General features: G+C 47.5%; 1 protein-coding gene across 6 annotated transcripts in view; it reads left to right on the top strand.

Annotated features, from left to right (window-relative positions):
• ATE1 (arginyltransferase 1) overlaps positions 1–25,096 on the top strand; it is a 115,415-nt gene extending 90,319 nt beyond the window's left edge. For all 6 annotated transcript variants that reach the window (XM_004579764.4, XM_058671161.1, XM_004579765.4 and 3 more), the window contains 2 exons: positions 1,196–1,316; positions 24,903–25,096. In XM_004579764.4, coding sequence (XP_004579821.2) covers positions 1,196–1,316; positions 24,903–25,081 — 300 coding nt within the window. In that variant the 3' untranslated portion in view covers positions 25,082–25,096. The remainder of the gene's footprint in view (positions 1–1,195; positions 1,317–24,902) is intronic.
• Positions 25,097–25,650: the final 554 nt, after the last annotated feature.

The raw sequence follows: 25,650 nt of genomic DNA, 5'->3' as shown, positions 1-25,650 counted from the left end.
TGCCCAGAGCTAAGCTGAACCAGAGCCAGAGGCCAGGAGCTTCTTCCAGGTCTCCCACGTGGGTTCAGGGATCCAAGGGCTTGAGCCAGTCTCCTCTGCTTTCCCAGGACATAGCAGGGAGCTGGGTAGGAAGGGGAGCAGCCGAGATTCAAGCTATCGCTCATCTGGGATGCTCTTGCTGTGGCTGGAGGCTTACTATGATTCTACACTGTTTTAGCCCTGTGATCTTGCTTGTGACAAGGCAGATAGCCCTGGAGTATCTGCCTCTATTTTACTTCTGAAGTAAATCATAGACTTCTTTTTAAATAATCCTGTCATGGCCACAACCACTAATTCTTTCCCCAAATGACCATAACCACCAAAACTAGGCCGAGCCGCCTCCTTTAGGTCTCCATGCAGGTGCGGGGTCCCAGGCTTTGAGCCATCACCCAGTATGTTCCCAGGCCCTAAGCAGGGAGCTGGATCAGAAGTGGAACGGCCAGGATACAAACCAGCATACGTCTGGGACGGTGGTGCTTGGAGATGGGGAATTACCCATTGAGCCACCATTCCTACTGTTGTATAACCATTGTTTTGAATTTGGGCATACAGTGGCTTCAGAAATACAAAATAGAGGCCATTTTTCTAAAGCAGTTTTTCAAGAAAGTTTAAACAATTATTTTCTGAAGTTTTTTTTTCTGTTTCTAAAATTTCTCTTTATTGTATATTTGTCAAAATTGCATATTTTAAGCATATTAATAAGATAATGCTTTTAGCATATTAGACTGAAATAAATATTGGAGTGCATTTTAAAAGTTATGATTAACAGTAAAATTCAATTTTATGAAAAGAAATTTCAGTTTGTTATTCACTAGCATTTACAAAAGCAACTTGAATTTGAAACTGGCCAATTTTTGCAATCTGCTCAACAAGAGCCACTTTAAGTATTTCTTCAAAGAGAGTGACTACTTGGAGCTGCGGCCTCCACACAGGCGGCCTCGGCCCCCACCCGTTCCTGCCATGACTGGGCCTGCGCTCAGCCTTGGGGGACAATGGCAGAATGATCCCTGGCCAGGCTGCCTCATGGCTCTAGGGACGCTGTTCCCGGACCACTTGGCTTGCATGTGCCATTCAAGACTTCCCTCAAGCTTGTCACTCTGGGAGTTTCCCTGTTACATTCATCATGCCCGTTTCTGTTGTTTTCTCTTCTCTGCAGGGTCAGTATAGACCTTCTGACTTGCTGTGTCCGGAGACGTACGTCTGGGTGCCCATAGAGCAGTGCCTGCCTTCCCTGGACCATGCCAAGTACTGCCGATTCAACCAGGATCCTGAAGCAGGTGTGTGGGGTCAGGGCTCCGCTGGAAAGCATCGTCTGTGTTCACAGTGCGTGGGCTGTGGTTCCCAGTGTCATCCAGATAGCTTTTCCCAGTTCATAGTGTACATGTGAGTACGTGTGTGTGTACGTGTGTGCATGCGCGCTCACGTACGTGAAATTAAGACAGCACATGCACACACACTCACACAGTTTGGCAAGAACTTAAGAAATATGTGTTTGTGCTGCTTCCTGAGCTGGCTTCCTCTGTTAGGTTGTTTTTTTGCATACTTCATTCAAGGACTAGTACTTTTATCATTTCTTTTAAAAGTGTCCAGTACATAAAATATATTTACCAGATTGGTAATTTGGGTGAAGAAAATAGACATTTTGAGCAGTTGGAATAAACAAAACTGTGGAGTGGTTCTTGGAGGCACCTAGATGCTGATGGTTCCATAACAGTGTCTTTGCTTTGTAGGTTTGTTTGTTTGTTTAAAAGGCAGAGTTGAGGGATGCGGAGAGGCCTCCTATGCACCGAGGTCATTCCTCAAAGGACGGAGTGGGCTTGGCTGAGCCCAGGAGCTCGAACTCGACCCTGTATCCCATGTTTGTGGCAGGGCTCAGGCACCGTTAGTGGGGAGTTGGATTGGAAGTGGAGCACTCCTGGGATGCATCACAGGCTTCCACGCAGCCTCTGCATCACCGTGCCAGCTGCCATAACAGTCCTTTCATGACTTCCATCTTGTCTAGCATGTCTTCCTTTCTGTCTTCTCTCTTTTCTCTTGCCCAGAGCAGCACTGGCCCTGCTGCATTTCCCATATTCACCTGTGGATATCCTGTGTACCCGTAGTATGTACAGAAAGCCAGGCTCCCTGGTCAGCTGTTAAACAGTGTCCCCTTCGGCCATTGAGAAATCCTGAGTTTCTGTTTTAGCCTAGTGGTTGAGATGCCTGTGTCCCACGTCAAAATGCATGAGTTCAAGTCCAGGCTCCAACTTGCTGTCAGCGCAGCCCCTAGAAGTGGTGGTGATGTGTAGGTGATGGGTACTGCCTCCTGGGTCAGAACCCTGTGTTGAGTTCTGGCTGCTAACTGTGGCCCAGGTGCCTCCTCAGCTATTGTGGGCATTTGAAGAGTGAACCAGTGAGTGGAAGTAGGCATGCTCTCATTTTATGCTGAGATCCCTGCTTTCTGCTGAGGTTCTTGCTGCTTCCACATTGTGCTTAGTTGAATTTGAATCATCCCAGAAGCCAGCACAGAATATGCATTACACAGATTTTAGGAATATAGTCACTTTTATACCAGCCACTGTGGGGTCCAGGTATAAGAAGAAAGAAGGAGAAATGGGAGACAGGGCTGGGAATGAGAGAAGTGGAGATCAAATAGGAGTCAAGGAGAGGCGTGCAGGAGGTATTCCATTCAAGGACGTGGATGTTCTTTTCTCAGATTCATACCATGTTGTATTTTGCCACCTGCTTGAAAATCTGCCACAAAGTCAAGAGCAACACCTTCTCACACGGGATGATACTTGAAAATCAGATGCCAAGAGGCCACAGGGCCCTGCTGGCCCAGGCACTCAGCTCAGCACGCTGGGCTTGGCCTCATGTTTAGGAGTTATAAGCAGAGCTTTATAGTTCCTGCACTTGAACTTGTTCATCAGAATTGGTTCATTTTATTCTAAGTAAAGTTACACCTCGTCGATCAAACAGATATATTGCTTGAAAACAAACATTTCGTTGATCAATCAGCTTTGGAGTCAGGCTCAAAGCCAAAGTCAGTGGTGTGACAGTGGAGCACACACACTTGCCTCCGCTCCTCGTTCCTTCCAAACCCCTCTCTGTTCAGCTTCCCATCCAGATCCCTGCTAATGGCCCAGGAAAGCACCAGAGTAAGTATAAAACAAGTGCTTGGGCCCCTGCATTCACTTGAGATGGCCCACCTCTGGCCATCTGGGAAGTGAGCCAGTGTTTGGAAGACTCCCCCCGTCGCCTTCTCATCTTCCCTCCTCTCTCTCCCTGCAGATAGCCACAGTGGCCAGGGCTAGGCCAGGCTGAAGCTAGGGACAAGGGCTTTTGTCTGGGTCTCCTACATGGGCACAGGGGCTCAAGGACTTGGACCGTCTTCCACTGCTTTTCCCAGACCAGGAGCAGGAAGCTGTATAGGAAGTAGAGCAGCTGGAACATGAACTGGTACCCGTGTGAGAGGCTCCCATCTCAGGGGTCATCACCACAACACTCCCAACCATTTGTTTAAATTAAAAAAAAAAAAAAAAAAAAAAGAGTAATGGTACCTGCATAGAAAACTTGCCCAACTGCAGGAAACCATGACTCAACGCAAGGTTACCAACCCATAGCTTGGTACGAAGGCACTAATCACGGCTCAAACGGAAGCCCATGCAATGTGGGTTTAGTTTTAGTGTCATGATAAGCTTTTGATTTGTGATTTTATTTGACTTTAAATGTTGGAGAAACATTATGCTACTAAAATCCTTGGTTCCAGATTTACAAGGAATAAAACTATGGTGCATGCACAGTTTCCAGAGAATTGGCCCCTGCTCTTTTTATCCTCAACAATGATAAAGGGCAATTTTAATTCATGTACTGCTGCGTGATTTTTATAACTACTGTACTTAATTGGAACAATTTTTACTTTGGCTTATAATAATATACTGTTATAGATTAGTCTGGATTTTGTTCTCCTTTGCACAAACTTTGCAGTATTTGCAAGAAATTTTTCTCTAACATAACATAGTTAAACTTTGTTAGTAACAGTACCAAACTTAAATTTGATTTACCAACAGCAGTATGTGACTTTGGCCTAATGTTTTATGCATTCATCTGGGATAGGTCATTTTTAGGATACTTGAACTCTTTCTAGAGGTTGCTGAAAGTCTAAATAAAGAATGTTTTTCCATGTTTGATCCCCTGAAACCCTGAAGCTCGTCTGTTGGTTCGTACAGACTCTGCCCTCTGTTCTTGCCAGCCTGGCTCCTTGGCTGTTGTTCTGCATTCCTGTGTGAGTCTGGCACATGCCCACATCAGGAGCAAGCCCAGCCCTGTCCTTATTACAGATTCAGAAAACCTTCTGTTCTGTGTCCACCTGCCTGGTTATCCCAGCCAGCCCTTCCCAAATCCTGAATGTGTGGTCATGTGGAAGGATTTGCCCCAGCCATCATGTTGTCTTAATCACCGGGAAGCAGTGCCTAATGAGAAAGCCACTTCCAGAACTCTCTGAACTCCTTGTTGCAGTGATGACTTAGGACCAAGTGGACATTATTGCTTCTAATTATTTTAGATTCAGAGTTTAGCTATTATCCATCAATAATTCTGAGGGTAGAATTGTTTTTAAATGTACATTTCAGATTAGACGACCCTCTTGAAGTTGAAAAATGAATGGTATTACTTGATGTACACTTGCTAACCATGCATTTTTTGTTGCCAGTGAGGATGGTGCTGCGTGGCTGCATCTAGCTGGATCTGCAATCTTTTGTATTCTGCTGCATATCATAAAGGAAGTGGACATCAAAACAGAATTTTAAAAGCCAGTGTTGTGGCATAGCAGGCAAAGCCACCAGCTGTGACACCAGCATCCCTCATGGACGCCAGTTTGTGTCCCAGCTGCTCCAGCTCCCTCCTGCTGGCTGAAAAAAGCACCAGCAGATTAACCAAGTGCCTGGGCCCCTGGCCACCCCGAAGCACCTGAGCTCACCCTGGCCCTAGACTGGCCATCGCAGCTGCCTGGGAAGTGAGCTAGCAGACAGAAAAATCTCTCTGTATCTCTTTCAGATGAATAAATACATACACGAGCCTACCAAAAATTTGAAGTTATTTATTTCTATTTGAAAGGAAGAGGAGCGACAGAAAGGGAGATCTTCATCTGCTTCACTCCCCAGATGACTGTAACAGCTGCAACTGAGCCTGTCTGAAGCCAGGAGCCAGGAGTGTACTGTGCATCTCCTACACAGGTGCAGGGTCCAAAAGCTTTGTGCTGTCCTCCACTGCTTTTGCAGTCCGTAACTAGGGAGCTAGATCCAAAAAGGAGCAGCTGGGACATGAACCAGCTCCCTATGGGATACTGGCACCAAAGACTCAGGCTTGGCTTGCTACAACACAGCGCTGGTCTCTTAATTCAAAAAGAAATTTGAGAAGCTCATGTCAGTTTCACAGTGATATTGGATTGTAGTGAAAGTAAAAACTGGCCACTAATGTAAACATTTATGTTCTCCATGTGAGGTGTTGTTAAAATTTGAGGTTTTAAAAAGGTTTGTTTGCTTATATATTTGAAAGGCAGGATGACAGAGATCTTCCATCTGCTGGTTTAGTACCAAAATGCATACAGCACTTGGGGCTCAGGATGCAGCCTGGGTCTCCTACGTGGACGTCAGCTGCCCTCTGCTGCCTTACTCACGTTGGTAGGCAGCAGGACAGCTGGAGCGCTTTGGTCATCCCGAGCCGTGGCTTCACGCCACTCCGACATGGTACCCACCACAGTTGGGTTTCTGTAAGGCAGCAGTAAATGTAGGGAATTTAGAAGTGCTAAGCTGTGATATCTGGCAGTGAAATAACAAAGGGAAGGAACAGATGGTATGCTGGAATGTTATCTACCGCAAGAGGATACGAACGATGCACTTAACTAAGACACGTCTGTGCAGGTGGCTCGATACGCTGTGTTCTGGAGCCTGCAGTACTCGGTGCGTTGCCCACTGTAGTGGGAGCGGCTGACAGATGCAGCTAGCCAGTGTCAGTGTAACGGAGCCTCAAACTTTGTTCCACAAGGTATTTTGAAATTGTGTAGATTCTCTTTTGTGGCTGTTAAACTCAACTTCTTTGCAGAAAAATAAGCGAACTCTAACATGAAGGATGGAGAAACACGTGTGTTAACAAGTGTGTTCCTTTGTGTGGTGCTAGCAAATGTTTGTAATGTGAATGGGAACTGGGGTAAAATTCTGCTTCTTGTAAGCTACTGTTCCCCTCGCTTGCCAGGGTTTGACGTAAACGTCATGCGGAGGAGGCCTGATCTGTTCCTATTTCTGAGTAATGTTCACTGAGAATGGAATGGGATCTGAAAATAGGGAAGAAGAAGTTGGTAACAGGGCAAAAGTAAAGTTATGGACTTTATTAATCCCTAGTAAAACAAGAAAACCAGAACAAAATTCTGAGTACTGGTAAAACTAAACAGGCTGTCTTAGTCTAATTTCTCTCCTGGAGCAGATTTTAAAACCTGTTGCCATGCTTTATTTGGGAGATGTTGTCACGAGGCAGGAGTAGGGCCTGGGTCACATGACTGAGGGAAAGGCAGCGTGTGCTATTGCACGCCTGCTGCTCCAAGACTGGAACGCAGTCGTGTCAAGGCACCCCTGGTGTGCATCGGAGGGACAAAGAGAAGGAGTCACTCATCAGCTCGCTTCCATTTGTCGTTGGCTGATGGTTGTCCTGCGTGGCCGGGACATGTAGAAATTCAGAACAGGTTCCAACTCGCATGTCAGACTGTGGATCGGGCAGTGAGTGGGAGTGGCTGGCCCTGCCTGCTCGGCCTACTCAGCACTGTTCATCCAGCGAGTCCCCTGGAGTCTAATATGGGGAGGGCACAAGACCCAAACCATGACAGTGCTGGACTCAAAACACAAACCAGAAACTAAGAGGGGCCAAGCAGGAATTAGAAACAGAGATTTACAGAACTCATCAACACAGCTCCTCAGCTGTGTTTATTGAGCCAGAGATGATGCTTACAATGGCAGTATCAGCACTCGGCAAACCTGGTACAGGTTTCATGTGATCGGTTTCCTATTGTGGCTGCTTAGTGGGGCCCTCCACCCAGATTTGGATGAGGTGGGGAGGTCAGGGGAAACTTCTTGGCCCATGTGATCATAGTTTACATTGAAACAGGAGAGCCCAGGCAGGTGCTGCAGGCTGAGATGAGCACATTGACAAGGCCTGGTGGCAAAGAGCACAGCCCAAATGTCGAGTGGTAGGAGGCCAACCACGAGAAGGGGTTAGAAGGAGTTTGTCACTCCAGCCGCAAATCCTAAGGCAGGGGTGGGGCACGAGAAAGATGGGAAGCAGGGCGCAGGTTAGCTGAGCTCAGGAAGAAATGGTAACCGAAGATAAATGCATTGAAAGGGCCAGCATGATGAGTGGAGAACATTCTCACCGATGGCTTTGCTCTTCCCATTGAAGTGGGTGCCGGCAAAGAGGGCGGTTGCAAGGTCAGGGGAATTATAGCCACTGTTGAGCAGAATGAGAGGTGGAGCTGATGGCCAGGCCTGGCTAAGGACTACTGGAGATTTCTTCAGGTGGGTGTGCTGCTGCTGCAGCCTAGCTGGTCTGGCCGTATTCCAGAATTGGGACCTTGTCAGGCAAGAGTGTCAAGGTTTTGATAAAGAAATGGTTCAAGTGTGAGAATGGCGTCTGGTACAGTTTGACTGGGACTCCCCAAATTCATGCCACTGCTTAGACACCAAAGTCTTACGTTGATGAATTAACGGCTGATAGCTCAGTGGCTCCCGGAGGGTTGATCTAATGATGATATCTGGGAGGCTTGCCCCAGAAGTTGATTGTGTGATCCTGGTGTGGCCGCCTCCCTGCCACGGCTTCGTGGCTCACTACAGGATTATCCCGCCACCATCCCTGAGATTTTCATTTCTTGCTGCCATTTTAAAATGTTAACATTTATTTTATGGGTCAGTGTGGTGCCCTTGACTGAACCCTTGCCTTGCACGTAGGTATTTTCTTTGGTGAGGTAGCAGCAGAGCAGTACTCCAGCCTTGCTGGTGAGAGCTTCATCTCGGCTCCCCGTTCAGATGGGGGTCAAGGACAGACTTCCTGTCTCTCCCAGAGAGTGTGGCAGTTGGCTGAGGAGGCAGCCTCCGGAGGTGCCCCTGCACCGTAACACACGTGCCCGTTGGGGTGCCATGTGTGCCGGCATCACAGAGCCAGAGCCAGGCATCACTCCTGTGGGAGCTTTTCATTTTAAATTAATGCAGTGCAGCTCTTCAAACTTCCAAATTAAACAACACTTTCAGGTTAATGACCATTGCCTGATATTCTGACCTTAACCTTTGCAAATAAGTAAAATACATTAGGGGAAGAAGGCTAAATACTCTGATAATACTAAGTATAATTAAGTTTATTGGAACTGATTTGCTAAAAGTTGCCTGTAATGCAGTGAGTATAAATTGAACTGTTTTTCAAGTCTCTTTCTAAAAACATCCTGTGGTTCATTCCATGATTGTGAATTCTTTGATGAAACAAAGTCTCTTTTGTAATAGGACTAATCAGCCTCTGTATTACATTGTCATTTCTTAAATTAGGGTTGTTGAACATAGTTAAAGCACTTGGGCTTTTCAGAAAGGCTAAAAAGAGTGAAAACAACCGTGTAGTTCATTGCTGCTTTTTTTTTTTAAGACTTATTTATTTGAAAGAGTTAGAGAAGTTAGAGAAAGGGAAGGAGGGGGTGTGAGGGAGTGGGGAGAGAAAGGGAGAAATCCCTCCCATCCACTAAGCATGCTCCAGATGGCCACAATGGCCATCGGGACCAAAGCCCGGAGCCAGAAGCTTTTTGTGGGTCTGTCCTACGGGTACAGAGGCCCGAGCACTTGGGCCGTTGTAAGCCGTTTTCCCCAGGCCCTAATGGAGCTGGATTGAAAGTGGAGCAGCCAGGACTCCAACCAGCGCCCATGTGGGATGCCAGCATCCCGCCCACGAGGCCCACACACCGGCGCCCCTGTGCTCCTTACTGTTTGCCAGTGGTATTGGAGGTTGCTTTTGAGTGCAGCCTTGATGTTTAAATTAAAAACAATAGCAATATTTTGGTAACTGTACACTTTTGGAATTGTTTTCGGAACTGAGTAGAGCTTTAGAATTTTAGAGATGGAGTGTGCATTGATGAAAAACAGTGCTTTGTAGCACTGCTTTCTCTTCAGTCACAGTCTTGCGTGGTTTTCAAAATACATGAAATTAATAGTAGAGATTTTTAAAAACATTTAACAAAAACCTGTTTGGATTGCAAAGACTGAGTGGCACTGCCGTAAGGTTCTAGGATCTGCAGTTCTGTGTTGCTGCTGTTTGAAAAACAGCCCGTAGCTTAGGAACAAGTGTTGGGATGGAGGAAGATTCTGGGTCACTGTCAGAACCGATAAGGGGACAGGGGCAGAGCCCCGGGATTGGCCTGCAATGATTCCGCAGTTTCTTTTATGCTGTTCCTGTCCAGCAGTTCTCCGTGTTGGTTACAAAATTTTGCCTCACTTGACTCGGGTGCTGGTTGGCTTACTTTTTAAATAACATCAAAGTTTTATGTTCTTATGGTAGTGCCCCTACAGCGTTGGCTTGTCTAAGATCTGCTTTGGAACAACGTGGCAAGTGCAGTGGAGTGAAATGAAAACACAAAGCGCAGGGCACTAGATGGTGAGGCGGGATCTGAATTGGCCTGGAACGGTGGAGTCCTTCATAAGCACGTAGGAAGTAATGAAAGTGCAGGTGCACTCGGCAGCACCTGCTGGTGCAAAATGGGGAGTGGGCGGGCTTGGTACAGATGGAAGTATGGGAGCTACATCTGAGCCGGCCATGTGGGGGTCTTGCTCCTGTGTCCAGGGCAAGGCTTGCTCTCTAGTATGTTGGGGGGAGTCAGTTGGAGGTTTCATAAAGCATCCAAAGGTGGCATAATCAAAAAGTTGACTGTCGGCACTGAACTTGTTTAAGATTTAATTATTATCATTGGAAATACAGATTTATAGAGAGAAGGAGAGATAGAAAGGAAGATCTTCCATCCACTGATTCACTCCCCAAAGGCCTGTGATGGCTGGAGCTGAGGCTATCAGAAGCCAGGAGCCTCCTCCAGGTCTCTCACATGGGTGCAGAGTCCCAAGGACTTGTGCCATTCTCCACTGCTTTCCCAGGCCACAAGCAAGGGAGCTAGATTGAAAGTGGAGCGGCTGGGACACAAACCAATGCCCATATGTGATTAACCCAATTGAGCTACTGTGCTGGCCCCTATGCATCTGTAAATTGTACTGAAGCAAGGCCCAGCACAGTGGCCTAGCGGCTACAGTCCTCACCTTGAACGCGCTGGGATCCCATGTGGGCACCGGTTCTAATCCCAGCAGCCCCATTTCCCAACAAGCTCCCTGCTTGTGGCCTGGGAAAGCAGTCGAGGATGGCCCAAAGCCTTGCACCAATGTAGGAAACCTGAAAGAAGCTCTGGGCTCCTGCCTTTGAATTGGCTCAGCTCTGGCCAATGTGGCCGCTTGGGGAATGAATCAATGGATGAAAGATCTTCCTCTCTGTCTCTTCTCTCTGTATATCTCACTTTCCAATAAAAATAAGTAAATCTTTAAAAAAAAAAAAAAGACTGTACTCAAGCAATTGCCTTGGCATCAAGTTTGGGCCCAAATCTCCCTCTTCATACAAATCGTTGCCTGAGCTTTACCAGTTATTGAAAGGTCTGGAACACAGAGGTGGAGCTGGGAGCATCTGTCTACCTCTGGACTAGGCCAGTGCAGGGTGTGACGTGTGAGACAGGCCTTTGGCAGGCCCTTGCCTGAGTGTTGCTGCCTTACACTTTGTTGTGGCTGATTAATAGAAGTTTTATAGAGATTTGAGATAATACAATTTTTTGTCTAAAATGAATCAACTCAGCAGACTTTAAAGCTATTTGATTTGACATGTCAGCTTTACAATGCATTCAAAAAGGAAAGAAAATAATCCAAGAATGATTTGAGAATTCAGACAGTAACGAACATAACAAGAAGATTGATACAAGCCAGCGGCTGGCCGGCGATGTCGGCTTGTCTGGTGATCAGGAGACCCAGGTGGTCCCCATGAGCCACAATGTCTATTGCACAGTGGTTTGGCCCTGTGTCCCAAGCACCTGAGTGTGCTGGACATGTGGGACGATGCCTGAGCACCAGGAGCACAAGAAGGATGAAATGCTACTCCCACCCTCCGGGTTGGGAAGGCTGCCCGTGTGTGGCAGGATAAAGAGCAGGCAGAGTATTATACAGAGCAGGGGTTCTCTGTTCCCAAAGCATCCCTCTTATTTGTGTAAATTATTTGTTTGACAAGGAGAGAGAGATCTTCCATCCACCTGAAAGATGGGTTATGCCTTCAACAGCTGGAACTGGGTTAGGTCAAAACAGCAAGCCAGCTCCAACCTGAGATCTCTCCTGATGACAGGGATTCAGATAGATTAACAGAGAGCTGGGTCAGAGTTGAGCTAGGGCTTGGCCCCAGGCATGCCAGTTTGGGGTGCAGGAATCCCAGACAGCATCATGACAGGCTGTGCCACAGTGCCTGCCCTAATCGAGACCTCAGTTACCAGTGATGGAGTTTATAGAAATGAAGTTGCTGAGATACTGAACTGTTTCTGTGATATTGACCAAAAAATGTGTAAAATGAGTGTGGAGTATATTTTCTTTGGTGCTAATTTTTCTCAAGTGGTGAGCTATTTTTTATTTTAGCTGATTCAGTTTTAGTCTTTAGATTGTGAGAGAAGGTAACATTAATTGATATGTATAATATTTGCATTTCTACAGAAGACCTAAGAGTGGTATTTGCTTAAAAGATCTTGGAAACATTAACTGTTCATTGGTCTTCGTACCCTTGTTGTTTGGGATTAAAACAAAGCCTGCAGTATGTTTCAGTTTCAGTAATGACAAAAGTTTGCTTGTAGCCTTGGCTTAACATCTGGTTTTTGTGATACCTTTTCAGGGATCCTAATTTGATGTTTTGAATTTTTTTCCTGAAAACCTTGGTTTCAGTTGCTCCTATTTAATATTTTTAAAAGATTGACTTACTTATTTGAAAGGCAACATTGCAGAGAAAGGGAGAGGCAGAGATAAGGAGTTTTCATCCACTGGTTCATTCCCCAAATGGCTAAATTGACCTGAGCTAGGCCAGTCTGAAACCAGGAGCCAGGATCTCCCACATGGATCTCCTCAAGGTCTCCCACATGGAAGCAGGGGCCCAAACACTAGGGCTGTCTTCCACCATTTTTTCCATTTGTATTAGCAGGAAATTGGATTGGAAGTGGAGAGCCAGGACTCAAACCAGTGCCCCATATGGGATGCTGGTGCTGCAGGCCATGGCTTAACCTAACCAACTGTGGCATAGCTCCATAGCCCTGGACCCAAAATTTGTGCTTTCGAAGGTTGTTGTATAATTTTTTTTAATAGTGTGTCCCTTTGGCCATTTTCCTGGGGGACTCTCCTGGTCCAGGGAGTTGCTTTTTGTGGTTCCAGCCTCTCTGTTAGATTTGCCGACCACCTGTGAGAAGAGGACACCAGCAGATTGTACAAAATGATGCACAGAGGCCTAATTTGAGATCTGCCCTTGGTCTTTGCCCCTCGCAGCAGAAAGAGAAGGGAGAGAGAAAGATCTGGGAAGCTGTAAGGAAACAAAGGCAGGCAGGGGCATGTGGGAAGCTGGCACAGGCTCTGATTAAGTCCTAATTAGATAAGGAATATCAACTGAGGCTCTTCATTAGCTGGCTGGAGCCCTGCTAGTCCCATGATGTGTCTGGTTCTGGGCTGAGGCTGGAGTGACGTGTCAGGTCTGAAATAAGCTTAGCCCAGCTCCTGCACCCGCGGCAGCCATCATTCTCTGTCTCAAGTGGAATTTTGAAGCAGAAAGAAAAGCCAGAGAGTTGACTGCTGTGTTTCCTCGTGGGTCAGACGCACTGGCAGGGCTGCCCTTTCTGTCAATGCATGGAGCCTTGTTGATTTGTTCAATGTGTGGCATCCAGGGTGGCAGTTTTGCTTGTAGAGGTGGCAGAAAGTAGATCTCCTGCATTTTCCTCCCCATAAGCAGAGGCCCACTGTCTTAGGGTTTCTTAAAAATAAACAAACAGGGCCTGGTATGATAGCCTAGTGTCTAAGTCCTTGCCTTGCATTTGCCAGTTCTTGTCCCGGCTGCTCCACTTCCCATCCAGCTCCCTGCTGTGGCCTGGGAAAGCAGTTGTGGACAGTCCAAAGCCTTCGGTCCCTGCACCCACATGGGAGAACCAAAAGAAGCTCCTGGCTTCAGATCAGCTCTGCTCTGGCCATTGCGGCCACTTGGAGAGTGGATCAGTGGACAGAAGATCTTTCTCTGTCTCCTTCTCTCTGTATATCTGCCTTTCCAATAAAAATAAATAAAATATTTAAAAAAAAAAAAACAAACAAAATTCCTAAGAACTCATTTTTCATGGTCGAGAGTGTGTGCGCCAGCAGTGCTCCGGCTGTGCGCCGAATGTGCGTGAGTGTGCACCGTCCTGCCGTGCCTGTGTGATCAGGAAGTCCTAGGGAACACCCAAGGTCCATGTACTGCCCGGCAGAAATCAGACATCATAGAATCCATTTGTGTAGAAGATCCGTGTCGCCCTAATTTTACTTTACTGTAGTAACTTCCAGAGAGATTGTAGCAGCCAGCTTGGAGTTGACACATTCATAAAACCAGCTTTTGAGAGACGCAGCCCTTCTGCAGTTCCCCAGGAGCCCGTACCCCTGAGGCTTTGAGCTTTCAGGGGGCAGTGGTGTCTGCCTGCTTTCTCTTTTCTACTCAGTTAATTTCCACTGAATGACTTTGTCAACCTGCAGATTAAATGGAAGCTTGCTAGTTTCTAATATAAAAATAGTCAAAACACTGTTGTTTAAAGAGTATTTATTTTATTTATTTGAAAGGCAAAGTTACAGAGAGATCTTCTCTCTGCTGGTTCACTCCCCAAATAGCTGCAATAGCCAGAGCTGAGCTGATCTGAAGCCAGGAACCAGGAACATCTCCAGGTCTCCCACATGGGTGCAGGGCTCCAGGCACCTGGGCTGTCCTTCACTGCCTCCCAGGCACATTAACAAAAGCTGAATTGGAAGTGGAGTAGCCAGGACTCAAACCAGCACCCATGTGGGATGCTGACGCTGCGGGGGGAGGCTTAGTGTGCTCTACCACAGCACCACCTTCCTCCCCTCTCTTCTCCTTATGTCTTGATATTCAGTAATTCTTAATCCTGTAGCATTATCGATTTGTTCATTTTGTAAAGTTAATTAACTTATTTATTTGAAAAGCGGAGTGGCATAGATCTTGCTCTGCTGATTCACTCCCCCAATACCTACAACAGCCAAAGCTGTGCCACCTGAAGCCACTACCCTAGAACTGCATCCTTGTCTCCCACGTTCGTGGCGGGGGCCCGCACACTTGGGCCACCTGCTGCTGCTTTAGCACGGATCAGGAGCAGAGCAGCCAGATTTGAAGCAGCAGTACAGCCCCCAACACACACCAGCTAAAACGGTAAAGGTCGGAGGCTTCTGTGGTCCTCAGGGCTCTCTGAAGGCCATTGCCAACCTGTGTTGAGTAGAACATTATTTTGAAAACCAAATGGTAACATTAACATACAACATACCCTCGGAGTCCTGAGCGGATGTTTGTTTATGGTTGCAATGGACTTTGTGAATTTTTCCACATCATTATCTAAGGGCTCTGCTCTTAATAGGCTGATGGCTCTGCCAAGTTCCCCGGGCACGCGCATTGTTGTAAAGCATCCTGGCGATTCTGTGCGCAGGCTAGGTCAGCAGCCACTGCGACTAGAGTGAGCTTACTGTATTTGGCACTCATCCTCGTGAGAGTCTGGCAGAAGTCTCTCTCACCTGTGCATGCTGAAAGGAAGATGAGGCCTCTGAGGTGACTTCTCATCGAGAGGCAGGTCCAGGCTCGGCTGCACTGCCTTGCCTGGGGGGCTTGGCTCCCGCCGAGGATCCCTCTGCTGGCAGCAGGACGTGAGCCAGAGCACACAGGCAGCGCAGGCAACCCCTCTGTTCCTGGGGCACAGCAGTGCATTGTTTACGTCGACACGTAACTTAGGTAACTAAGTTAAATGACACAAAGAATATTCAGTGGCTTGTTTTCTACTGTAAAATAATATCTTGAAAATCATTTCCTGTTATTATATAAAGAATCAATTGCTTTAAAATGTATTTTCAAGCAGTGTGACTTAGAGCAAAGCTGCTGAGACGGTGCCGGGAGAGCCCTGCACTCCCCGCCGGCGTCCCCCTGGGCGGTGAGGTGTGTTGTCGTCATTCTTTTCTAGTGGTCTTAGTTTTGTTTTGTTTTTGAGCAGTTTTAGGTTCAGAGAGAAATGAAGCAGAGTACAGGGAGTTGCTGTGTTCCTTCTGTTGGTAAGATCTTGCACTGCTGTGAGCGTCTGCAGTTGATAAGCTAACGTTCGCCTCCGTCGTTCCTCCCTGGAGTCCATGGTTTGTGTTAGGGTGCATTCTGTGGGTGTGGGCACACAGGTGGTGACAGAAATCATGCGGGGTAGAGTCCCTGTAAGTGTCCCTATTCCACCCACAGCCTCCTTCCGGTCTCCACTCCCCTGGCAGCTGCTGATTGTTTTACGGTCTACTTAGTTTTGCCTTTTTTCTGAGTGACAGATTTGGAAACAAATAGTTGATGGCCTTTTCACGTAGCAGTATATATTACAATTCTTCCATGTGATCCATCCTTTTACTTTCCATTTCTGCATGGGAGCCATCATAGGCCCTTTCTCTTCTGTAGGAGGGCGTCTCGGTGGCTTCCACATGCTGTCATCTGTGGGATGAAGTTGCTGTAAGAACTTGCAGATTTTTTGTCAGCATAAATTTTTTTTGGTTTTAGCTATTAATGCAGTCACATACCACATATGAATATTCAGACAATGAATAGAAAATTGTGATCCCATCGGTGTATGATGGAGCTGAGACATTCCTGTGGCCTCAAGGGCCCCGTTACTCACATGGATGTGGCGATGCTCCCAGCAGCAGACTGGCTGTGCTACCCGCGGAACAACAGTGCAGCACATACAGTTAGGTGCAGAGCGTCGTTCTCAGTCATGATGGTAGAAGTTACCCGCTTATGTGTTTACTATGCATTTTATCATTATCTAAGTGTGTAGTTCTTCTGTTTATTAAAAATGAAGTTGGGCCCAGCAAAATAGCCTAATGGCTAAAGTCCTCACCTTGCATGACCCCGGCTCCCATATGAGCACCAGCTTGTGTCCCAGCTGCTTCACCTCCCATCCAGCTCCCTGCTTGTGGCCTGGGAAAGCAGTCGAGGACGGCCCAAAGCCTTGGCACCCTGCACCCACATGGGAGAACCAAAAGAAGCTCCTGGCTTCGGATCAAGCTCAGCTCCAGCCATTGTGACCACTTAGAGAGTGAACTAGCCGATGGAAAATCTGTCTCTCTGCCTCTCCTTTTCTCTGTATATCTGCCTTTCCAATAAAAATAAATAAATCTCCCCCACACACCAAAAAAAGTTGGTTGTAGAACTGCTGTATGATGCTGCTGACATCCTGTATACCACGTGATCAGCGCTGTTTCCTGATCACATCACTCTTTTCTTGCATCTGATTTAATCTTGCTGATTTGCCCGTTGTGGCACTAGAAGCATGTGCTTACACAACATCTGTAGAATTCTGCAGAGCCTGGGTGTGTGATAGACTGTCAAGTCTAGGTGAATGTAACTGCGCACTGTGCTGCTTGTGCTGATGGACCACCACTGCGCAGTGGTGTGTGATAGTACCAAGAAGTCCAGCCGGTACGTCACTGGCGTGACTTTTTTAATGGCCGCATACTACGATAAATTCAGTGATAATAAGTCCACTGTTCATGTTGGTAGATAAAGATTTTTCATGGTTTTCTGTTGGTTTGTTTTTGCTGTTACCAAAATTCTGTAACATACTTTTACATGTACATTGTCTTGATGCCTGATAATGTACAATATAGCGTTCTGTCCTTAGACTCATGCAGTACTGGCAAAGTTGCTGGGACTCAGGAGGGATACCTGGGCCAGACCTGAGGCTTGGCGGCTAGACTGAGAGCTGCTATTTGAACCCATGACTGTAGATGACATCTCCTAGGAGAAAACAAAGTAGGAAAGAGGAGACACACAGAACCAGCCCTGTGAGGCGCCCAACACTGAACGGTCAGGTGAAGCAGAGAGAAGTCAGCTCATGGAACAGGCATGGCCCTGGAGGGGAAGGGAAAACCAGGATTAATGGCATCAGGAAAGCCAGGACCAATGTGGATTTCAAGGAGCAGGAAGTGGTCCTCTGAGTCTACATTTTCCTAAGGGTGGTGAATGCTGAAACATACCCATTGTATTCAAGAACAAGGGGACCCTTTGGCCTCAGTGAATACAGAGAAAGTGACTGGGCCAAAATACACATAGAAATAGATTGTGGAGTGAGTGGGAGGTGAGGAAATGGCCCTTAAATAAATAATACTATTAATACAGCAAAGAAAAGTAGAGCAGGGTAACTGGGCTGAAAAGGGGAGTGGTCATAGAAGTTGGTTAGTTTGTGCCAAGTTGTAGAGTTTTAAGCTTGTATAAACGCAAAGAGAAATTAGTAGAGGAAAATTGATTACAGGGGCCTGTAGGGTGGGAGCCAAGAATGGAGAAGAGGGTTGCTTTCCGGGTTGGAGGCTTTGAAAGGATCTGGGAGGTTAGAGAAGGCCTCTTGAGAGATGGGAACGCACAGAACTCCCTGCGTTGCAGCCAGTGCCAGGATGCCGCCTGGTCCCAGCTCCATCGGAAGCCAGTGTCACTGTCGACAAGGAAGGTTGTCCTTGCCACTGAGGTTTATACTACATTTCTGATTTGATGTTTTGCCCCAGGAAATACTTGGTAGTATGCTGCTGAAGGATACTTTTGGCCTCTCTTGCAAACAGTCCTGCATTTTCTGGGGTGATCAAAGATCACCCAGATGCTGGCTGCGTGGAAATCAGCACCATAACTCTCATCGTAAGTGAGAATTTGGCTTTGTTACCCAAAGATTATCTTATCATCTTATATCAGGATAGTAGCTTTTGTCACTTGGCAAATAATGTAGAATTTAAAGTTATTGCCCTGTTTCTTAGGGCAAAAGCAGGCAGCTGGATGGGAAGTGGAGCAGCTGGGACACAAACCAGCGCCCGTAAGGAATCCTGAGACATGCAAGGCGAGGATTTAGCCACTGAGCCATTGCACCAGGCCTGGAAAGTGCAATCCATTTTTAAATGCGGCATTTAGGGTAAGGTAAGAGATTGATGCCAGAATAAATATTTAAGACAGAGTATTAGAGCTCAAAAATATACAGAATAGACATGTAAAAGTCTTTTTATTCACAATCAGAAGAAACATTTGACTTCTGCAGCCGTTGTTTAAAAAAAAAAGTCCAGGCCAAAATGGAAGTGGTAAACCTGCTTCTGTTCATAGATGACATGCTCTTGTACTAGAAAATCCTAAAGAACTTAAAAAGCTATTCAAATAGAATAAAAGTTGAGCAGCATTGCTGGATGAAAGAATATATAAAATTCAGTTTTATTCATGTATATTTGTAGTGAGCAAATAAAAACCAAGCAAACCATTTCAGTTATAGTAACATCAGAAAGAATAGAATTGGTGGGTCCGGCACTGTGGCCTAGCAGTTAAAGTCCTCGCCTTGAACACGCCAGATCCCACATGGGTGCTGGTTCTAATCCTAGCTGCTCCACTTCCCATCCAGCTCCCTGCTTGTGGCCTGGGAAAGCAGTCAAGGACAGCCCAAAGCCTTGGGACCCTGCACCCACGTGGGAGACCTGGAGGAAGTTCCTGGCTCCTGGCTCTGGATCGGCACAGAACTGGCCGTTGCACTTACTTAGGGAGTGAATCATCAGATGGAAGATCTTCTTCTCTGTATATCTGACTTTGTAATAAAAATAAATAAATCTTTTAAAATAAATAAAAAATTAAAAATAGAATTGGTAGGGTTAAATTTATTAGTGCAGGACAAAAACCTTAAATTTTTTTTTTTTTAACTATTTGGAAGGGAAAGCAGACACAGAGGGACCACCCATCAGTTGGTTCAGTCCCAACGTTCACTAGCATTTTACAAATAAGCAAAGTCTAGTTTTTTCTTAGTTTTTGTTATTGCCAAAAAAATATTCTGGATGAAAATACTAGATACTAAAAGCAGTATTCTTTCAGCATGATGAAAGTGTGTGATTTGCAGGGCTGGCATGTGGCACCTGTGACGCCGACATCCCACGTGGCAGCAGTTTGTGCCCCAGCTGCTCCGTTTCTGACTTAGCTCCTGTGAATGGCCTGGGAAAAGCGGCAGCAGCTGGCTCCAGGGCGTGTCCTCCTGCCACCCACAGGGGCCACCTGCCTAGCTCCGCCTGGCCTGCAGCCATTGGGGTGAACTCGTCTTCCTCTCGCCAAGTCTCTTTCTCTGTGAACCCTCCCTGTTCCCCTCTCTTCCTATGACTATTTTTTTTTTTTTTTTTTTTTTTTTTTTGGAAAGCCGGATTTACAGAGAGGAGATACAGAGAGAAAGAGCTTCCATCTGCTGGTTCACTCCCAAGTAGCTGCAATGGCTAGAGCTGAGCTGATCCGAAGTCAGGAGCCAGGAACTTATTCCAGGTCTGCCACACGGGTGCAGGATCCCAAAGCTTTAGGCTGTCCTCCACTGCTTTCCCGGGCCACAGGCATGGAGCTAGATGGGAAGTGGAGCAGCCGGGACATGAACCTGCGCTCATATGGGATCCTGGCAAATTGCAAGGTGAAGACTTAGGCACTAGGCCCTTGTGCTGGGCCCCTTCTCTATGACTTTCAAATAAATAAATCATTTTTTAAAAAAATAAGAAGTCTGATTCTCCATAGTGTATTCCTGAGGTAATTTCTGAACCTCCCCCACTGCGGGCTGGCAAGCAGGCTGAGCGGTGTGTGTCCTAACCACGTTCCCTGCCTCCCCATGCCAAGTCGCAGCATCCTTCCCTGCCCTGTCCACACCTTCCCCATCTCCGGTCAACGCAACGCAGGCTCTGTTGTATTCTTGAAGCTGCCAGAGTTGAGTTTTTTGGGCATTTCTCCCTCTATAATGCATTGTTCAGGATTTCAGGTTTTTTGTGTAGGGAAAATTCTGGATCTCAGCACACAGATTGGCCTGTGTGTCTGTGTCTGCCATTTATACAGCTATTACTCATGAGAAACTGAAGTTCATAACTTGTCTTCATGTTCATGTGATAAAGCTGTAGCAATAAATAATGTAGTTAGGAAAATAGATTGTTTCATCATTTTTTGAAGAGTCTAGAAGTTAGGAAGTCTCTTTAAGAATAACAGATGAGTTCAATCCCCCAAAGTAGAAGTCAGGCTTTGATGTCCAGACTCTTCCTTTGAAAGCACCTGTGCTGAGCGGCTCGTGGCCGTGCATCAGCAGTGGGGAGGACGCCGTCCCCGCAGGCGTCCCTGCAAGAGTCCACAGCGGGCTCGTGTCACCCGGGACCCAGTGTCGTCTCGGTGCCCTGGGATGCCTGTGGTTTCTAGTTCATGAGGTTAAACGGCGCCGCATCAGACACGGGACACGGGGTTCGCTCTTAGGACGTGTTTCCAGATCGCTGTGCGGGGGGTTTCTTTGCACGAGATGGCAGATGGTCTGTCAAAGAGGTGCGCTGTGGGCGATGTGGTGTGGGTTCTTGCCACCTGCCTCCGTGATGGCAGCTAGCAGGGAAGCTGCGCAAGATGATTCTAAAGGGATTGTGTTTTGTTGCGTTTTTTGTTTGTTTGGTTTTTGTGGTTGTTGGTATTTTTTGGAACTTAAGTTGTTTGTTTTTTGGGTTTTTGGTTGTTTTTTTTACTTTAGTGAATGATTTGTTTTCAGTGTTTTAAATCTGGTAGAGTCTTTTTGAGTTTGTTTAGGCTTTACACTGGGTTTAGTATTGATGCTATGGAATACGGTAAGTATCAGAATCTGCCTTCGTTGGGATTGGGACTGAGTAATCCTAAGCCCCTCCGACTGGCAAGCCCAGTAGACAGCTGTGTCAGGTCTGTGACAGTCGCGGGAGGGTGAGGCTCAGATGTAGTCCAAAACTGACTAAATAATGTTTAAACGCATCTTAGGAAACTGTGAACACAGCAGTAAGTTGGATGGCAAGGAGGCAAGGAATAAATTAGAAGCAAAGGCTTGGGGAGGCAGTGGTGTCTTTAGCGTGTTGGGTTGCACAGCAAGCCTTCTCAGCCGTGTGTGATAGAGGGAGCAACTCTGAGAAATGCAACTCTGCAAGTTCAGACAAGTCTGTCTGCCCTCGGACATTTCAGGAAAGGCTTGGGACTGTTTAACCCCCTTCTATATGACTACGCAAAGTTGTTAATTTCGAAGCTTGTGTGTGGGGAGCGGCCGACCCCACACTGATGAGGGACTTGAAGATGACGGCTGGCCGAGTGCCAAGAGGTGGGACTTGTCCTGCCACAAGGCAGGCAGGAAGTCACAAGGACACGCCAATTCTCCCTCGCTGCGATTGCTGGCCTATCAGATAGCGCCCCATGGACGACGGACCAAAGTGATGGGTGGAAGAACTGTATATAAGCAGCTCGCTTTCAGCAATAAACCCCTTTTGATTCGCCCTCTCTTTTTGGTTGTCTCTCTCCCTTTTTGGTTCGCAACATTCTAGTGGCCCGTACGGGGAGAATACAGAAACGGGAAGAAATGTGGGAAGAAGGGTGGTGGAAAACGGAATGAAGGGTGGCGGAAGAAGCGGATAGAAAAGCTTAGACCAACAGGTACAGGAGCAGCGGAGAAAAGGTTTTAACCGCAGCCGCTTTTGCCAGTTTTTCCCGGACCTCCAAGAGTATGACTCGGCGTTTTTAGTGTCGCCACTGCTGGACGGCGGTGACACTTGTGTCCTGTTGCCGGTATTGCCCTGCTTTCTCGCCCTCCCTTGTTCCCCATGGTCTGCACTGCTCTTTTGTGTTAGAGTCAAGGCAAGTTTGAGTGTTTGTCTGTCTCGCCAGGGCATGTAGTTGGGCAAGGGAGAGACCCCTCTCGGCTGCCAGCGCATGTGGAAGTGCCCTGAGCCGGCAGCAGGTTCTGTGCTGCCACTCTGGGAACCGATGCTAAGAACCAGTTGTCTTAGAGGGCCCAGTGAAATGGCTCAGCCACTAAATCCTCACCTTACAAGTGCCAGGATCCTGTATGGGTGTCCAGGCTGTTCCAGTTCCCATCCAGCTGTCTGCTTGTGGCCTGGGAAAGCAATGGAGGATGGACCAGAGCTTTGGGACCCTGCACCCACGTGGGAGACCCAGAAGAGGCTCCTGTTCTTGGCCTCAGATCGGCTCAGCTCTGGTCATCGAGGTCATTTGAGGAATGAGCTAGTGGATGGAAGATCTTTCTCTCTCTGCTCTGCATAGATCTGATCTGCCTTTCCAGTTAAAATAAGTAAGTCTTTAAAAGATGAGGGAATTAGATGTCTTAGAATATGTGAGTTTTGTACTTTGGTTGTGTGAATTGATTTGAAGAAGTGACACAGATTTACAATGGAGAAGGTCAGGTATTAGTGATAACAGGCATGGTGATACTAAGAGGCACAGTGCCCAGGGAGGCGAATCAGGAATTAGCAGGAGCAGCCTTCTGTGCTATAGAGCCAAGGGGACTGCTGCCAGAACGCTGAGCCAGGGAAGACTGGGGAGAGAAGAGGGGGGCTGCTCCTTTCTCCCAGCTCCAGGTTCCCCTGTTTGGTGGAACCCACTGGAGACCAGGCTGCAGGAGTTGGTGCAAGCCACAGTACAGGCCACAGGCAAGGAGGGTAGGGAGGTCACCAGCCTGGAGGATATGCCATCCCTGCCAGGGTGTGGCCTCCTCCCCTTGCTCTCCTGGGACTGTGGCCCTGAACACGGAGCAGACCACGCAGGCACCCAGCTCTGTGTGTGAGGACCCTCTGGCTGGGCCGCGTGTCTCCTTGTCGCCTCTCCTGGCCTCCCCAAGCTCATTGTAAATGCAAGAATATGGTTTTTGTGGCATTGTAGACCTTCTTCTGGTTTCTGGACACACTGGTAAACCTCCCCCCAATCGGGCCTTTGGAGCTGGGCAGACTGTGGTCACCTGGGAGTGCCCTGCCACACCTCCTCTGGGTGATGGAGAGCTGCTGGCCTCGGATGGGCCTGCAGCAGGCACCCTCCTCCTGCGGCAGGCATGGGGGCAAGGTACTTCTGTCTCTACTAAACAAAAACTGTTAGAGAGCTCCTTCCAGTTAATATATCTCTTTAGAAACAATGAGGGGAGAATAAGCATCTATTATTTATTGCTTCAATGATTAAATTATAATGGATGTAATTTAATTTAAATACGGCATATGGGCCCGGTGTGACAAAGTAGCAGTTAAAGTCCTCGCCTTGAATGCACCAGAATCCCATGTGGGCACCGGTTCTAATCCCAGCAGCCCAGCTTCCAGTCTAGCTTCCTGCCTGGGGCCTGGGAAAGCAGTTGAGGATGGCCCCAAAGCCTTGGGATCCTGCACCTGCGTGGGAGACCCAGAGGAAGTTCTTGCCTTCTGTCTTTGGATTGGCTCAGCTCCAGCCGTTGAGGCTGCTTGGGGAGTGAACCAGTCAGATGGAAGATCTTCCTCTTTGTCTTTCCTCTTCTCTGTATATCCGTCTTTCCAATATAAATAAATAAATCTTCAAAAAGATCCTGCAGTTTAAGAATAAATAAATATAGCATAAAGCCGTGACGCCAGCACTGTGGTATAGTTGGTAAGACCACCATCTGCAGTGCTAGCATCCCATTTGGATGCCAGTTCAGGTTCCAGCTGCTCCACTAACAGTGCAGCTCTGTACTGGTGCATCTGGAGAATAGCAGAGGAAGGCCTGATGCTTGGGTCCCTGTGCCCCTTTGGCCTGGCCTGGCCCCAGCTGTTGCAGATGTTTGGGGAATGAGCTAGTGGACAGAACATCTCTCCCTCCATCTCTTTCGTCCTGCCTTTCAAATAAATAAAGAGGGGCTGGCACTGTGAAGATGTGGCGAAAGCTGCCCTCTGCAGCATCAGCATCCCATGTAAATGCTGGCTTGAGTGCTAGCTCTTCTTCAAACCAAGCTCCCTGCTAATGGGAAAAGCAGCAAAAGATGGCCCAAATCCTTGGGCCCAAGACCACAGGCCTAAGCCCAACTCAGCCTAGCCATTGCAGCCATCTTGGGAGTAAACCAGTGGATGGAAGATTTTATATTTTCTCTCTCTAACTCTGACTTGCAAATAGTAACTAAATCATAAATATTTACATCTGTGTGTGAGTGTGTATGTGAGAAGGCTTCACACAGCTGCAAAGAAGCCTGGGAAGCCGGTTGTCTTCTGGGTGACCTTTGTGCTGTGATGTCAACAGACGCTCTTTGGCTCAGAGGAGGAGGAGCCCCCCTTCCCAGTGGGCTCCGCCCCATCTTCCATGTATCCACGTCTTCCTACCTGAGAACTCGAGTACCTGTTGCCCAGACCCGGGCCCTGGCCACAGCTGAGTCGGCCAGAGCAGATGTTAGTGCTTCAGGGAGTGTATTGGCCCCCAGAGGCGCCAAGGAGACGTGGGCCAGGCTCAGGAGCGCGGGGAGTGTGGCACACACCAGAGAGGCATCCAGGTGTGGGAGACGCTCAGAGCACGTGGTTCCCTGCGCTCCCAAGTGTCAGGGGCGCTGTGACTTAATGCCTCACCAAGGTTCCTGTCTGGGTCCAGATCGCTCGGTGCCGCACAGTTCCAGCTGCACTTGAATGCAATGTTCAGCCAGGACGTCTCCATTCACCAATTTCTATTTCTAATGAAGTGTTGTTTTACTTTAAGCATTGAAGCTTAGTTGTTGCGTAGCATGTTGTAGCTCAGTGGGCTTTTTGTCGTTGCAGTGGATGAAGGTCGCAGCAAGGACGCTGACCGCCTGCAGGTGTTTTACAAGAAGACCGTCATGCCGTACGGGGTTTACAGGAAGCACCAGAAAGACCCGAGTGAGGAGGCGGCCGTGCTGCAGTACGCGAGCCTGGTGGGGCAGGCATGCTCCGAGCGGATGCTGTTGTTCAGAAACTGAGGCCGCGGCCTCAGCACGGTTTCTTGGCTCTTCTAGAAGATTCTGTGGCATCGAGAATCTCATGGTTAACATAAGGATTTTAAAAATGTGTTATGATGTAGCCTTATAAACAGGGTTTATCATTTTGTAAGTTTGTTTCTAGAGCAAGAAATGCTAAATTTCTCTCATTGATATTTTGGAAAGTAAAATCAAGATGTGAATCTGAGTAATGTAATCATACTTACGATTATTGATTCTTTTCTGTTAAGTCAAGCCAGACTGTCCTCCATGCCCTTCAAGCAGCAGTTCATGCTGGGAAACCTCCAGTGTGGGGAAGGAGGCGCCCCCCTGTGCAGTGTGGAGTGGCTGCTGGGTCCGACCACAGTTCAGCAGGTGTTCAGGAAGGTCTGGACCTAGCCCTGGGAACCCGGCTGTCTGGAGCGGTCCCTGCAACAACTGCTTCCCAGTTTGGACACTAGAATCCGGAATGCCCCAGTGTTCTATTATTTCCTGTTTCCTAAACTCTAAGAAATGGGATTTGTAAAGAAAAATGTTGGTTCCCACCTTGTTCTAAGCCCCAGCAGGGCTCA

The sequence above is a fragment of the Ochotona princeps genome, chromosome 13 (assembly GCF_030435755.1).
Source record: "Ochotona princeps isolate mOchPri1 chromosome 13, mOchPri1.hap1, whole genome shotgun sequence".
Taxonomy (NCBI): Eukaryota; Metazoa; Chordata; class Mammalia; order Lagomorpha; family Ochotonidae; genus Ochotona; species Ochotona princeps.
Note: the sequence above shows the minus strand (reverse complement) of the source record. Positions and strands in the feature narration are given on the sequence as shown.